Below are 17,591 nucleotides of genomic sequence, written 5' to 3' on the forward strand. Positions count from 1 at the left end.
TACAAAACTTCTCTACAAGGCAAATGCTAACCGAGTGCTCAAAATTTACACTCATTGTCAATACTTTTAAGTCGCCATTTATGCTTGTGTTATTGACCAATCTATCAACCGATCAACATGAAATGCAAAAGTATTTTCGAAAAACTTCAACTTTTACAAAAACTTTTATAAATACCGCAAACGGTAAGAAGTATCTCACATTGCAACAATTTTACCCTCAAATTTTAGCCTCAAAATTGTTGCAGTGAATGATGTTGTATTCACTTTTGTGCACAAAACTTTTTCCATCAAGCGATGTGCCAACAAATTTTCACGTATGTGTGCATGGACGCACACATGCTGCGATAACTGACATTAAAATGTCTCACCCACCATACCACGCTTCGGATGGGCTTTCTTCAGTTCAATATTGGCCCCTCCCACTCCATTCCATTGTAGCGCCGACTGCTCCAAGTACGAATACACTTTTACAACATCTTTGCTGTGGCTTGCAAACCACAATGGGTGGTCAAAACTTCGACATGGCAATCAACTCGTAATTTCTGATCAAAGCTAAATGCGATACGCCAAAGGGATATGAAATGAAAACAGTAATAAAAGTAGCAGAAAATGCAGGTTACGATAAATTTGTGCGTAATTATGTATATGCATGTTAGTAAGTGGCAGTGAGTGTGTGTATGTGTGTTTGCGCATAAATGTGGATATAGGGATATAGTTGAAGCTAATGCTCACTGCGAAGCGCTTACTAAATGCTTGACACGTACAGTGTAGCAGTGCTCAGGTGGTGTGGCGTATACGTAACTTTTTACTTGCTGCATCCGGCATGCTCGCCTAGGTAACACAAATTTAAAACAAATTTACGCCTTTAAGCTGCTGCGCTAACTGCCGCCACCCCCCCTGCTGATTTGAGAAATTTAAAGTGAAGAAAAGTGCAACTATTTTTCACTGCTACTTTTTGTGTCTGCTCCCTTAGGAGGGGTAGTCAGTCCGCCAACCAGCAAACCAGCCGGCCAGCCAGCAGGTGTGGCATCTGAGGTTTTTTGCTCAGCATTAAAATTTTTTGCGAAAAAAAGTCAAACAGAATGCGAAAAACATACACATACATACATATGCGTTTCCGAGCTGCAAGTTTTCATACTGTTCGTGGTTAAATTTTTTACCCATTCACTTTGCCAGCATTCATTTATACCCCACCCTTCTTATTTGCAGATTTCATTGCTGGACTCAAGGATGTTTCGGTTACAATACCACAAGCGGTAAAACGTGGCAGCAATGCATTGCTCATATGCAATTACGATATGGAAAACGATACTCTCTATTCGGTGAAATGGTATAAAGGACGTCGAGAGTTTTATCGTTATACGCCAAAGGAAAATCCGGCAATGAAAGTTTTCCCTATGGCCGCCGGACTGAATGTAGAGGTATGTAAATATAATTGTTGGTATGGATATAAATAAGAACGTTTGTGAATTTTATAATGATAGTTGTATGTTACATGCCAGCATCGATAGAAATTGCAATCATTCCGCCTAAGCGTATGTATGTTGGCATATATTATTTTACTTTCAGATGTGAGTGCTGATGAAGAGACATTCATGAACGTTTAAAGGGCATCTATATTTCTGAAAATATATTTATTTACTAAGTGTGCGTCAATTTTTCACCTGTGCGTGAATTACTACATAACTTTTTCTTTCGTTCGCTCTTCATAGTATAAATAAATTTGAAATTTATACACACCGGAGTGTTCAAAGAAATGCGCTTGAGTAGGGAGAATTATTTTAAGACTAACTTCTAATTTTCTATGTTTGCCAACGCGGTGAGAGCTTTTTTTAATTATGAGCTTTTATGACTTCTCACATGCGGGCATATTTTATATTAATTAATGGATGAACACAGTGGTATTTTGCTGTTGTTGTTGTGAAATCTACTATATAGTCCTATGGTAGTCTATATAGTCTAACAATAGGTCCAGGAAATTAACCCTAGTTTCTAGATGAGTAGAATTTTTTCATCATTGCCATTAGCTAAGTTTTTGTGTAGTTTTACATCTACTAAGTGGGCTGCATTCGGTTCTCACACCATTTCTCCAATTATTCTTTTTGCACCCCCAGTTTACTAAAAACTAGCTCTTAATTTGACGTTTTCCTACCATGAAGCTTACATCCTTTATAGGTTCTTTGATCAAACTGCTCCTCTAATTTTTCGTGTTCGTCTTAATTTTATTCCACAAATAAAGCATCCATCAGCGCATCCCATCAGCAAGCTCCTCATACTGCAGTACGGCACCTCCAAACGGAAGAAGGCCCATTAAGAGAAGATTTTAGTATGACAGAAATATATTCAGAGACTTGTCATTGCCTGCTGCGGGCAACCGCTATTAGATACAACGTTTTATATCATTTCAGTGTTTTCATGCCTACCGCGGGTTTTGAACCCGAACACTACCGAATTATATTCACTCCCCAACACATTTGCCAACGCCGACCAAATATCATATTTCCCACTACCCCTCACCCATCTACTGTAACAATTGAAGCATACCGGAACCGATACTCAGTCAGCAGTCAGTTATTAGTGACTGTGTAAGGTATGACAGATGTAAGATGAATAAAAATTCTTAATAAAATATGCAATATTCTTCTCTTCTTAATTGGCGCGTTAACCGCTTACGCGATTTTGACTGAGTTAAACAAAGTGCACCAGTCGTTTCTTTCTCGTGCTAACCGGCGCAAGTTGAGCACACCAAGTGAAGCCAAGTCCTTCCTCCTGATCTTTCCAACGCCGAGAGGCCTTTCTCTTCCCCTGCTACCACCAGCTGGTACCGCATCGAATACTTTCAAAGCCGGAGCGTTTGTATCCATTCCGACGATATGACCCAGCCAACGTAGCCGTTGGATATTTATTTGCTGCGCTATATCTATGTCATCGTAAAGCTCATACAGCTCATCGTTCCATGGCCTGCGATATTCGCCGTTGCCAACGTGCAAAAGTCCAAAAATCTCACGCAGAATCTTTCTCTCAAACACTCCAAGCGTCACTTCATCGGATGTTGTCATCGCCCAAGCTTCTGCGCCATACGGTAGGGCGGGCATGATGAAAGTCTTGTAGAGTGTTAGTTTTGTTCGTCAAGAGAGGACTTTACTGCTCAGTTGCATACTTAGTCCAAAGTAGCATTTGTTGGCAATAGAGGTTCTACGTTGGATTTCAATGCTGACATTGTTATCGGTGTTAATGATGGTTCCTAATTATACCAAGTCTTTCACAACCTCGAAATCAAAGCAGTCAACAGTGACGTGGGTGCCGATACGCGAGTGTGCCGACTGTTTGTTTGAAGACAGGAGGTACTTCGTTTTGCCTCTTTATGCAGTTTGGCAGAACTAACAGCGCGGTCAATATCATCGGCATACGCCAGCAATTGTACGCTCTTATAAAATATTGTGCCTGAGCGATTAAGTACGATGCTCTCCAACATCAGGTTAAAGAAGTCACACGACAGCAAGTCACCCTGTCTGAAATCTCGTTTGGTATCAAACGGCTCGGAAAGATCCTTCCCAATTCTGACGGCGCTGCTGGTGTTGAGCAACTTCATCATGCAAAGCCGTATTAGTTTTGTTGGGATACCAAATTCAGACATCGCGCCTTCAGATAACTCCATACCTCTTAGATATAAAAATGCCTTTATAGTCATTGCTACATAATTTTTCATTAAAAAAATAAAAGTTTACCTTTAAATGATATTTCACAAGTCTTTGTATAGGGTTTTTCAATAGGTGCGCTTCAACTTTTTTCCGATAGGGAGGGCGAACGACGCAATATTTTTTATTTTTCGCTTGATATTTGTAAACTTCATTAGTATACATTTCATCATGGAACGCTACACACTTGAGCAACGATTGCAAATCGTGCAAATTTTTTATGAAAATAATCGTTCTGTTGCGGCTACTTTAAGAGCATTACGGCCATTTTACGGTCCATTTAACAAGCCGTCCCGTTTTGGGGTTATGTGAAGTCATTGGTCTACAGTAAAAAGCCGGCGACGATTTGTGAGCTCAGAGCCAATATTGAACGCGAAATTGCTGGAATTTCGGCCGATTTATGCAAAAGAGTGGTCGAAAATTGGGTTCAACGATTGGACTTCGTAAAACGTGCACGCGGTGGTCATGCAAAAGAAATCGAATTTCATACTTAAATGTATATGTTCAAACTCGGTAATAAAAAAAAAATTAGTTAAAAAGGTCAAACCGTTTGTGATTTTTCAAAAAAGTTCAAAAGTTGAAGCGCTCTTACTGAAAGACCCTATATAAATATCGATACTTTAAAGGGATTAATCCTGTGATGAATACAAGGTTCTTACTGACTAAGAATACAATCTCAAAGTTGCCTAATTCAGCTAAAATTCTGTTGAAAAGCGGTTAATTATTCCGATAGATTTGATATAATTTAGCTTTCGGAATGTAAAGATGCATATGTGTCACAGTGAGAACGAATATTGAGGATAATTCTCAACACTTGCGGAGTACTATCCACTTGGTCTTCTAAAATATCAACCACAAATAAGCCAGACAAAAATGCCTTCTGCAATTAAAATATTTTAGATGTACGCGCAGACATCTCGAATTAAATGCCAGAATAGGTTCTGTGAATTTTAAAGCAAAAGGGGGAGATAATAAATATTTTCTGAATCCGTTCAATTCTATTTATGTAGGTAACCTGATTTGGTGACCAAATAAAAAGTGATCTGGCAAATACTCCTGTGTAAAATTTAATGGAAATCGAATGTTGCAAGAAACCATCACTTTTTGTTATATTTTATATGGAATTGTTTTATACACAAATAACTAAAACTCTAATGAGACGAATCGCTAAGAGGTACTTTTGAAATGAAGTCATCAGACAGTTTATTTAGAATATTAGGAGCAGAGGCATAAAAAGTTGTTTTTTTTTTAATTTTATTTTCAATAGCAAGCTAAACCAATCGTAGCACTAGCAGAAGCATTCGGCTGTAATAAAGAGTGGTTAAGATTTAAGGGCCGGTGTTGATTTTAAATAAAATACAAGTTTTTAAGAAATTATTGTCATTTTTATTATGATAATATTGGTATGACTCAATTACGCATGGAATAAAATATTGGGCAAATGGCGACCGTGACCTCGGCGGCACACCTCCATCCGATGGTCGAAATTTTCGATGACGCTGAGGCATAATTGAGGTTCTATGCCGTTAGCGTGCCGAATTATCTCATCTTTTAGCTCTTGAACTGTTGCTGGCTTATCGACGTACACCTTTTCTTTCAAATAACCTCAAAGAAAGAAGTCCAACGGTGTGAAATCACATGATCTTGGCGGCCAATTGACATCGCCGCGACGTGAAATTATTCGGCCATCAAATTTTTCGCGCAAAGGAGCCATTGTTTCGTTAGCTGTGTGACAGGTGGCACCGTCCGGTTGAAACCACATATCGTCCCCATCCCTATCTTCCAATTCGGGCCATAAAAAGTTCGTTATCATCTCACGGTAGCGAACACTATTCACAGTAACTACTTGACCGGCCTCGTTTTGGAAAAAATACGGCCCAATGATGCCGCCGGCCCATAAACCGCACCAAACAGTCACTCTTTGTGGGTGCATTGGTTTTTCGGCAATCACTCTTGGATTATCATTCGCCCAAATGCGGCAATTCTGCTTATTGACGAATCCACTGAGGTGAAAATTTGCCTGAAGATGATTTTCTGCGAAATGCATTTTGATTTGAACGCCCGTTTTCATAATAAGCCTAAATAACTTTAACGCATTGCTTGGTTATGTATCTTTCTTTGATTTCAATTGAATTAGCTTGAAATTAAAAAATCTCAAATGAAATGCAGAAGAAACTTGACGTTTAGGTGTGGTTCACATTCAACATCGGCCCTTAAAATTTAACCACCCTTTAGAAAATTCTTTACCTTGATATTTGAGTATATGACTTAAAATATTTTTTTTCACTTCTTGCAAACTAGCAAAATAGCGTTGTTTAAAAACCTACACACTAATTTTCAAGCAAAATAACCTTGGCACATTGATAAGTAAAACCAATATTTTCAGCAGCAATAAAAATGCTTCTATCAAGTAATAGGTTCCTATACTTCTAGTACGCTTAAAAACATATAACCCGCTGACTTGAAGGAAGTCGAAGATTTTAGCTAATACATTATTTTATAATCACAAACGCATAGTTTATTAAGCCTTTTGGAAGCATAAAGCAACAGCGCAGCCACTTCGATGGAACGATTACTCCTTTCACATGGTAATCCTGCGATATCACCTGCTCGCGGATCGCTGAATACGTAATAATTAATTAATGAGTTCAATTATCCCATTATGAGTAGCCAACGTAGTTATTGTCATAAACACATACACACATATAAACTTGATGTACACATAAATTTATGTGAGTATATATACACGTAGACGTAATGTTATGTTTACAATACTATATACTTACATATATACATATGTACTTATGGCTCACAATCACGCAGCTTAAGTTGTAAATTTGTCCTTGAATGCATTTCGAATGTTTTTGGAATATATGTAAGGCGTAATTAACATCCTTTGTGTAAATGTGCAGTAGGGTGTTTCATTTTGTTCAGCATAGAAATGACATATAGAATTTTTGCAGACCTTTCGTGCACTTCTAATCTCAGATTTTTAAAATTAACAAATAAACGAACCAATCCGGGGGAAAAAAACAAAAGCATTTTAAAATCATAGCCCTACGAGGAACTGTAGCATTTTTCGCAATCATATGCGATCAATGAATTTTAAACGGCAATGAGTTGCTCATCAAATAGTGCTTAGAATACGTTTTACTATTTCAGAGTTAAATCAAAAATAAGCCGTGGTGAGAAGCTAATCCCTGAGGAAATAAAATTGGTCAAAAATATTTTCGGAAAAAAGGTTCAAGTGGCTGAATTTGCAGAGTACAGAGTTACAGTCAAAAAAAAGTTCCTATTATTATAGTTTTTTAAGTACTCTGGATGTTGCATTAAACCACACAGTTCAGGTCAACTTCGTCCTATCAGTGAATTAAAAAAAATTGCAAGTTTGATTGCTCACGAAATCGCTGCTCAAGCTGCATTGAAATCAACATTGACTACATTTAAGCGCTTCTTAAAATATCTGAAATCAAAAAACTTTACAAATTTATAAAATAGTAACCGCTACAAGAAGCACACAAAAAGGTTAAATTTCACTTCTGGCCGATTCGTGAATCATGACCGTCTTTAGTAGATCAATTCCTATTCATATGTAGAGCCTTCAAAATAAAACTAATGAGTATGGGCAACTACTTACTGCAAAGTCTTTCCTAGATACTTAATGCCATTATTAATTAGGTAATTTTTGATTCATTTTTTATAGGAACTGATGTCCAAAACTGAGCCACTTTCAAGATATTCGATCTTATAGATTATTTTAGAAAATTATTTTTATTTTTCTCGGACATCCACCTTTTTTTAAATATTGCTTCAAGATTTTTTTCTGGTATTATTTAATTTAATTGATAATCCTTGACAGGGCTAACGGAATGAGACATCATCTAACAGCAAGCGTCGTGCGAAGTAAGTTGAGGAAAATAAAGAGAATTAGTAGCAAGAATAGTGTCGGTCAGGTCGAAAATGAATTTTAATGCACCCAAAAGTTAGTAAAGATTTTTGCTTTTAGCCTCCTCTGGTGCAATTCGCAATCCACCAACGGATTACCTACTTGAGGATCGTGGAAAGTCAGAGAGATGGCCCTACCGGCGCATATCGAGGTTATGTTTAGCTAAAAGAACACACCCCAAGTTGTAGCCAGATCGGTCTATTTCTTTGTATTTGGCATTCGTTAGAATCGAGTTCTGGTTGCAAAATTTATTAAAATAAGGTTTCAACTCCCCAATTCCCCAGACTTCGCTCCCTTGGATCCTTCGGACTACTATTTGTTCCACAATTTGAAGAAATGGCTGGCGCAAAAAGGATTGTAGAAGCGAATGGCTGTTTTTAAGATTTGGGCAAATCCTATTATTCGGGAGGAATCAACAAATTACAATGAAATAGATAAGGCTAAACGGAGACTATGCCGAGAAATAAAAAAGCTTTACCCCAAAAAATTAATTGGTTTTTATTTTTGCACGGACTTTTCAAGTTACTCTCGTAATTTAAGCAGCATGCCTTTGAGATGCCTAAAAGGACATACTAGATTTTAAAGCAATTTGCAGAATCCTATCCATTCCCATCCATTTTGTTTTTTATTATATTAACTTAGTGAAAAATCGTAAATTCACAACTTCTCCAAACAATCATTTTGATTTGTTAGGACTTGGGTCAAGTTTCATTTATCATTTTTATTAATTGCTATGCGATCTAACAAAAAACTGAAACATTCATTTGAATTAAAATTAAAAAAAAATAGACGTACATTTTTTTTTTAAATAATCTTTGAAATCGAATATCTCGAAAACAGCGAAACTTTGGGCATCACGTCAAAACAAATTTAATCATCCTAAATATCCGAGAGCCATAAGAAAATCTCGTCGTTTGTAAAACTAGAATCCCTAATGCACATGTGCACGTGCATATAAACCTATGATATTATTACCTATGAACGCCTCATTAAGTTCACGATTCAGTGGTGCTTACACCAACGTCAGCATCCAGACAACTACAGTAAAAACAAAAGCTAACGCAAAGGAATATTTGAACGCCGTGTCTTGTCTCCGTATAATGCGAATATCAATAATCAATGTGGGCGTTAAGTTCTACGAGAGTAGCTATGTGTGTGTGTATGTATGTACGAGCATATATTGCTGCGTTTGCACACTCTCGAATTTAATGACGGTACTTAAATAAATGAAATGTTTAAACATGGAAGCAATCGCCAAAATATTTATAATAAAAGCACGAATAACAAAAATAACGAATATGACGAAGGAAAAATCAATTGAACAATGCACGTGTGATTTATTTTCGTGCATTTGTATATGTGCACATACTTTTCAACAAATTAACAGCATCGCATTTAATACTTTTTACAACGAGGCAAATTAATGCTTTAAATATTTATTTAACTTCGCCATAATGGAAAAGACATAAAACTTAATAACTGCAATTTTATCATTTTATTATATTTTATTTCATTATTTTACCTTCGTTATAATCTACTTCGACCGAATCAATGTTAAATGTGGCAGAAACACTTAAATATTAATGCTGCTGAATATTACGCAGATATTGCTGAAGTGTGTGTTTTCGTGTAAACATTATGTATATGTATTGTGTTCGTAAGTAGCCACACCCACTTGATGACAGCTTGGTGTATACTTATTGAGAAAACGCTGTTCATATGCCAATTATGGCGCAGTGTGGTGGTTTCCTACGTAGTCGCATTAAATTTTATTACAAATAAATTAAATTAGTAAGTTCGAGCCCAGTTCCAAATGAAAATACTGATTTCAAAATTGTTACATATGGATTGAAAAATTGCATATTTTTCTACATTTTTTCATGAAAATGAAGTGGCGAATGTTTTAGATCTTCTTCTGACTATTTCTTTATTCGATAGTCATTCGGAAACCCTGTCGAACACAGCTTTAATATTCCTAGTTCATCACCGTAGCCTCCACCATTCGGACAAAATATGTAATATAATAAAGGGTGGTTAAATTTCAAGGGCCGATGTTGAATGTGAACAATACCTAAAAGTCAACGACACCGTTGGACTTCTTTCTTTGGGGTTATTTGAAAGAAAAGATGTACGTTGATAAGCCAGCAACAATTCAAGAGCTAAAGAATGAGATAATTCGGCAAGTTAACGGCATAGAACCTCAATTATGCCTCAGCGTCATCGAAAATTTGGACCATCGAATGGAGGTGTGCCGCTAAGGCCGCGGTGGCCATTTGGCCCATATTTTGTTCCATACGTAATTGCGCCATACCAATATTATCATAGTAATGAGAAATGACAATAGGGTAAGGCTTTTTCAAGTGGGCATCAAAATTACCAAAGTGAATATTTTGCGATGAAATTTAGCCAGAACTGAGTTCTATCATCCTGAAGCACACTCAGAAAATTTTGTTGTAAAATTCTAAATAGTGTTTTTTTTATTAACTATCGAAGTTTTTTGCAGCGCTTGAATAATTATCACATTTCTCGTAAAGTAAGTATCCGATTACAACGATTTTTCAACTGCAGACTGATAAAGGATGATATTTTCCAAAAACGTTATTTTTGTTCCGAAACTTGATGTTTTGTTTTTGTAAAAATTTTTTTTAATAAACAATTAAAAATTTAACTAATTTCTGCGCCTCTGGGATGAAAACTTTTTAAGGATATTAACGTAATAAACATCTGTGCATTTATGTATGAAAAAAAATGCGTGCAATTCGAAAAGGATTAATTATAATTAATTTTTTTGTGCCAGAATGCGCGCTTCGACTTACGCGGACGCGCACGAACACACAAACGGCTACTCGCGGGCGGCTTGCGAAAAACCGTTTTTCGGACACGTCTCAACGCGATATGCTTCCGTAAGATCAGTTTTGCCGACATTGTCATTAGTTGTGTCTAGTCTCCTTCCGACTGCTGTGGTGATGTGTTTCGGTGATAATAAAAACTGTGATATGATGTAAATCGCGTACGTTAATGTGTACAAAACTAAGTATAGACTAATATAATGCCACATGCAAATCGTTGTTGTAACCCTTTCGGAAAACAAAACCATAGTCGTGTTTACACAAATCTAGTCCGAATAAGTGACCAAAATGTGAAATTTAGCGAAATAGCTGGACAATTTGTGTGCCGTTCTTGCAGGACGTCTTTATACCAAGGAAAAGTTCACGTCTCCCCTATTGTATGTTCCACATACTTATTAAAATACCGTATTTAGTGTACTTATAATTATAAATGCATCATTTACAGGTTAGCCTAACTTTCAAAAATGATCCTCCGAATCCCGTTGAAAATTTCCCTAACGAAATTATTACTACTGAAGATAATGAACAAGAAGATCCTAATTTCACTTGTGCGGCTGTTGATAACGAAATAAAAATTGATAATATCAATAATTTACTAGAAAAATTTGGCGCGAGCCCGGTAAAAATTCGCCGAGTCTCTTGTCCAACAAACAAAGAAAAAGTAAAATTAGCTGCGAGCGTTGATGAGTTGAAAAAAGGGACTGACTGTAGTGCGCGTCTTTCTAGAAATTCTGAAATCGGAGGATTTGACAAAAACCTTGAAGAATTGCTGGTATTGCTTAATAGTAAAAACAATTGTACAGATAAAATACATGTGCTCACTTTCATCCCAGACTCATGGACGATTAAAAAAATTCGTGAATATTTTCATGTGTCTCGACGAATGGCCGCTGCAGCTAAAAAACTTCGGAAATCGAAAGGCATTGGATCGCAACCAGAGAGAAAAAAAGGTCACCCAATCGATCCAAATATAATTGAAGCTGTTCAGAATTTTTATCGGTCTGATGAAGTAAGTCGCATGACTGCAGGTGTTAAACAATATAAAACAGTAACAAATATAGGAGCTGGCCATCGTGAACAGAGAAGATTATTATCAGATAAAATCGAAAAGCGCAAACTTTGAAAAATACGAGGCAGTTCCATTCTTTTATTCCAAAAGTTAAAAATTCCATCGAGTGCAAAATATTTTCAGCCCACGATCAATCTAAAATTATACCCATTATGTAAAAATAAACTACATGAAAAGTGTAAAAAGCGTGAATGATTTTCATTTTTTCTCGAAATAACAAATGAATATGCGATAGCTGTATAACTTTCTATATCTTTTCACTTTTTGTGTCCGTCCGTGAATTGTTGTTGTTTTTCAGCGAGAAATTTTAAGGGCATTTGCTGACTGAACTTACAATGTAGGTATAGATCTGATATATAAACATAAACGTTAGTAATAAAGAAGTATATATGAAACCTTGCATGACAGCTTATACATTCCTTTGAATACATTTGATTTAATTATCATTACGCATTTCCACGAGAGTCAAAGCGCAATTTCCGTTATACGTAAATTATTTATATGGCCAATCTTTAAAAACAAGTAAACACCAGTAATGGAAAAGTCGGCAAAACTGATCTTACGGAAGCATATCGCGTTGAGACGTGTCCGAAAAACGGTTTTTCGCAAGCCGCCCGCGAGTAGCCGTTTGTGTGTTCGTGCGCGTCCGCGTAAGTCGAAGCGCGCATTCTGGCACAAAAAAATTAATTATAATTAATCCTTTTCGAATTTCACGCATTTTTTTCATACATAAATGCACAGATGTTTATTACGTTAATATCCTTAAAAAGTTTTCATCCCAGAGGCGCAGAAATTAGTTAAATTTTTAATTGTTTATTAAAAAAAATTTTTACAAAAACAAAACATCAAGTTTCGGAACAAAAATAACGTTTTTGGAAAATATCATCCTTTATCAGTCTGCAGTTGAAAAATCGTTGTAATCGGATACTTACTTTACGAGAAATGTGATAATTATTCAAGCGCTGCAAAAAACTTCGATAGTTAATAAAAAAAAACTATTTAGAATTTTACAACAAAATTTTCTGAGTGTGCTTCAGGATGATAGAACTCAGTTCTGGCTAAATTTCATCGCAAAATATTCACTTTGGTAATTTTGATGCCGACTTGAGAAAGCCTTACCCAATAATTTCATAAAAAAATTGTATTTTATTCAATCATTATAATCAGATGAGTCGAGAAATTGTATATCAATCATACGTACACTGGACTTATATATAGGCCACTTCGATTTTAAAAGCATTAGTAAGTAGTAAATGGGCGAGTAGATGAAGCACCTGGTATAAATAAACATAATTGGTAGCATTGGAAAAGAGCTGGCAAAAATTACAAAAACTGTCAAGGTGCTTCCTTCATTAGTATTAGTAAGACCGCGTTCATACAGGGAAATATTTGTTGCAACTCCTTACTTGTGATGCTTGTGCTCTGTTAACACCCTTTGTATTCTCGTTCTTCTCAATGTTGTTGCTTACTTAAGACTAAAAACTTACAACTGAATAGAGAACTCGCAATTTTGAAGTAACAAAAAGCCAGTATGAATGCGATATACTGAAACTCTCTTGAAAGAGAGCTAGTAGCATTAAAAATAGTGAGTTATATCAGTTTTCTGAGGTACACCCATACTCACTAGCGGTGAAACTTTTTTGTTGCTTTCACATGTATATTTACGTCAAGGGAGCAGAGCCCAAAGATAGCTAGTAGAGTAGTAGCGAATAGAAGGCGCCTTATTTTCCTTCTGTATTAACTTGTTGCTAATGTAATGTTGCCAGACTCCCAGTTAATTGACGTTGGATGAAACTAAAAATTTAAAAATTTCGGTAAATGACTTCTTTTTAAGATCAGGGTCAAAAGGGTCAAACCTAATTTTAGCAGTCCTTAATCTCTCTCTCTCTCATAACTCGAGGATTACGAAATAAAATCATTAAATTATTAAACCTCCATCAAGAACCTTAACTTCTTAGTTAATTACTTGATCTTATAAGGATTCGGACAAGACCCCAATGTGAAGTAAGTGCTTTGTGAACTAAAGATCTTAGTGCCTTGCCTGATATGCCCTTTCAATGATCCAGCAAAATTTTATACTTAAATCACTTAACTAATATCACTGAATCCATCGTAGAAATGTCACGACTGCCAAGGCATGAGTATCCCTGCACCTGTGTATGTGAAGTAGGAAATATTGTTGCCAAACACAAATATTCTATTCTAGTAAATCGAAATCAGTTGGCAACAGCACAGAAGGCTAGCATAAATTTGCTGCTGAAGGGGTAGTCATTAGCCAACACATTTCCATATATTTTGTTGTAATACCACTGAATGATATATTAGTTCTGGGCCAAGTATAAAACCGGGTCGTTCCGGGAATTGAAAATTGTTAATGATGTACAAAGGGTGCTTGATGGTAGGATTACAGACAACGCATGTTCCGCGCACTTAAGCTTGTCATTTTGTTTCGTGCCTGATTACTCAAGCATGTTTCAGGCTGAGCTGGCGGTTATTTGGAAAAACCACATCATTGCTACAGTGGGATGCGGAGAACTTCATAACAAGAAGTCTACATTTTCAGGACGGTCATCAAATCTTTGGATAAAGCGGCGCTGATCACAAAAATGGCTGTGAAATATTGGCGATCTCTTAATTTTTGCTTGAGTCATTTCGTATGCATATTCCCTCAGTTCCGTGCCACTGCGACACTGAGGTTAGCTGCAAGGCTCACGAGCTAATTCTTCGAGGCGCCGCCCTACGTGATACTGACGTCAGACATTCAACAATATTCCGTTAAAATCTTGCAAACTGCTAATTAGTAAAATTTTTGTACGACTGTTAAGTAGCTCGGCACCATTACTCGACATTACATGCTCAACCCGCGATATCTCTACCCACCCGCTGTTAATTGAGCACTCCTGGAGACAACTTTTGAAGAAGTGGCCCAAATGTGAAGAAATTTGAAAATGATACTGTCCGCCACTTTGTAGGTAAATCGCTCAGCCAGAAGGCATTTCTTTAATAATTTGAAAATTTCAGTTCAACTAAATGTAATTTGAGCATTAATTAGTTTTAGGTTATAGAGTTGGTTGCTAGTAGTCACCCATGGCTTCACAAAATGCCTAGCACCTAAGCGTTTCTTTTTAGAACAATCGCTCTACTGAATCTAACCACTTTTGTGGGCTCACTTCGGATGGTGGAAATTATTCATTATGGGAATTACGTCTTAAAATTGTGATGGTCGCCTTAGTATTTCGGTAGCAAAATAAAAATTTAAACTTTGAATGACTTTAATGAGCTTCCGACCATCTTCTACTTCATCGGTGAGCAGAATTATGGGGTTATTCAATTTTCCGCAATACCATTGCTATATCTTCATTGTGCTTATCATGCACCGAGTACTCCATTTCTCCCTTCTGCCTCCTTCCAGGAGTCATATATTCCATAATCTACGTCTTTTCCACGCTCCATCGTTGCCTGCAATAACTCCGACGCAGACATTTATTATGAACTATGTGTGTGTATGCCCGTTTCGATGCTAATGCAAACATTTCATGCTACTAATCAATTATAAATTCGCGAATTCGGTTCAGTCGCTGCTTTTGTAAAAAAGGGAAAACATAATTTATTTTTGCACAAAAAAGAAAGTTAAATAATAAATTGTTTCATATTCCCAAAACGAAGTTTATTAACTTCCGTATTTCATTTTCCGTCAGCGTACATTCAAAGGGAGCTAATTAAATTTTTGAGCAAACATCCATAAGCATACATACACACACATGCTTAATTTAGTTAATTTAGCTATGCATACAAAACGCGATCTAAAGCAAACACACATACTCGCACACCCTCACACACACCCACACACATATGCAGCTATTTGATCGTACAAAAACTTAATTACTACGCTGCATTTGCCATATTGAAAAATTCAAAACTCATTTACCAGAATTTCCTCTATCTTTTTTGTTTACATTTTTCGCAAAAATATTCAATAATAATTAATTTAGCTGAATTTTTTCTTTACTCTTCCAAATGCATTTATTTTGCCGCTGCGACAGCGCAATCTCTCCAATCAAAGCCATGTCGTGCTGCTGGCCGTTCCGCTCAACATATCCGGCAAATTTACATGCGAGATTTCCGTGGAGGCGCCAACCTTTCAAACCGCCATGGTCTCTGGTGAACTGGAAGTCGTGGGTAAGTAAAGCAAACATACATACACGCACACTTACACATGCACTCACTCCTACGCTAAATCCTCTTCGTGTTCAGTACAGCAGTCAGTGGCTTTGTTAAGCAACGTTTGAAGAATTGCAATAATGAACTTAAAAAAAAAATTAGCTTAATATTCAAGAATGCTAAAAATATGCTGTTACCAATGCTAGATTTTGCACTTAAGTGCCCGTCAAGCCAAATTCATTAGAGCATACGCGTGATTTTAAAATTCTTGCAGTCTTCATTTGCCGAGTTTCCACCTCTACTCGATGCTTTTCCAATTTATAGCCAACAACTGGTGCACATTTTAATTAAATATCTTTTTTCCATATAATTCTTTAATTCGAATTTTTTTCACTTTTGTCTAATATTTTTTCGTTCTTTTCTTGTTCTCTTTCCTCCCGGTGGCGGCGCCGCTTAATCGCAGAGTTACCGGAGGAGCAGGCCATAGTTACGGGCATCCAGCCACGTTATCGTATCGGCGATTTGGTTGATGGCAATTGCTCAATTAAATACTCCAAACCGGCTGCTAATTTGACATGGACTATTAATGGTATTGTGGTAAGTTGTGGGGCTTTATATGGTGCACCAGCAACACTCTCTTACGTTGCTTTAAATTCTTTGCTGGCCGTCATGGGCTCTTAATTTTTTATGTTTCCCTTTTGGCCAGCATTTCCTTTATTTCCATTTTCTATTTCTCTTTTTTTGGTGCTTGTGAATTCAATTTTCAATTGCTATGCATTAGCGAGAAGTGTTTTGTTTTTTTTTTGGGTCGGGTGAAAAATGTGATGAGAGGAAGTGCAGTTGTAAATAGGTGGTAATTTAAAAATTGATAGCTTGGCGCATAAAAGTTGGCAACAAAGTTTTCAACTTTTAAAAAATTAAATTTAGAATGAAAATTGATTTTGCTGATTTCCGTTGGCATGCCAAGTAGAATTCGAGCCCAATTAGGGTCAATCATTAGCGCTTACAGAAGAAAGAATGTAATAGGAAAATCTATCGACTGTAATTGAAGTGAAAAATGTTGGCAATTAAAGAAATTGCCTTAAGCCAATGTTTAGTCAAAATAAAAGACTGGATGGAAATAAAATTTCTCTTAATTATATTAAAGCCTTTAGTTAAAATAAAAAAGAGAAGTATAAGTTGCAAACACATTCATCCGATTGAATTCAAGTTTTTCTCAGCAATGTTTCTTAAGTTAAGGCTACCAAAATGTATGCCCAAAGCTCCTTTCCTCTGCCGCGGTGTTTACATTAAGTTATTATTATAAGAGTTACACGAATGGCGGCCGCCGTAGCCGAATGGGTTGGTGCATGACTACCATTGGGAATTCGCAGAGAGAACGTCGGTTCGATCTCGGTGCAACACCAAAATTAAGAAAAACATTTTTCTTATAACGATCGCCCCTCGGCAGGCAATGGCAAACCTCCGAGTGTATTTCTGCCATGAAAAAGCTCCTCATAAAAATATCTGCAGTTTGGAGTCAGCTTAAAACTGTAAGTCCCTTCATTTGTGGAACAACATCAAGTCGCACGCCATAAATAGGAGAAGGGACCTGGGGCAAACACCCAAAAAGAGTGTACGCGCCAAGTACGGCGTAATATTATATATATATATTAGGGCGGGTCGATTTAAAAATCGCTCATTGCTCTGTGAAAATCGTATTCTAGGGATCAAAATAAGAAACTTTGCCGAAGTAACCATACCTCTAAAACGAATTCTGATGTCCCCCATTTAGAGTGCTCCAATCGAGTCCAAATGTATGACCGACCCCCACTAACTTTGGACGGCCAATCCACCCATGCCAGTGGCACACCCACCGGAACTCCCCT

General features: G+C 36.8%; 1 protein-coding gene across 1 annotated transcript in view; it reads left to right on the forward strand.

The window, feature by feature from the left end:
• LOC129247249 (uncharacterized) overlaps window positions 1–17,591 on the forward strand; it is a 58,281-nt gene that overhangs the window by 3,313 nt on the left and 37,377 nt on the right. Inside the window, exons 2-4 of the mRNA XM_054886299.1 lie at window positions 1,210–1,421; window positions 15,606–15,741; window positions 16,187–16,320. Of these exons, the coding sequence (XP_054742274.1) occupies window positions 1,210–1,421; window positions 15,606–15,741; window positions 16,187–16,320 (482 nt within the window). The remainder of the gene's footprint in view (window positions 1–1,209; window positions 1,422–15,605; window positions 15,742–16,186; window positions 16,321–17,591) is intronic.

This window comes from Anastrepha obliqua, chromosome 5, assembly GCF_027943255.1.
Source record: "Anastrepha obliqua isolate idAnaObli1 chromosome 5, idAnaObli1_1.0, whole genome shotgun sequence".
NCBI lineage: Eukaryota > Metazoa > Arthropoda > Insecta > Diptera > Tephritidae > Anastrepha > Anastrepha obliqua.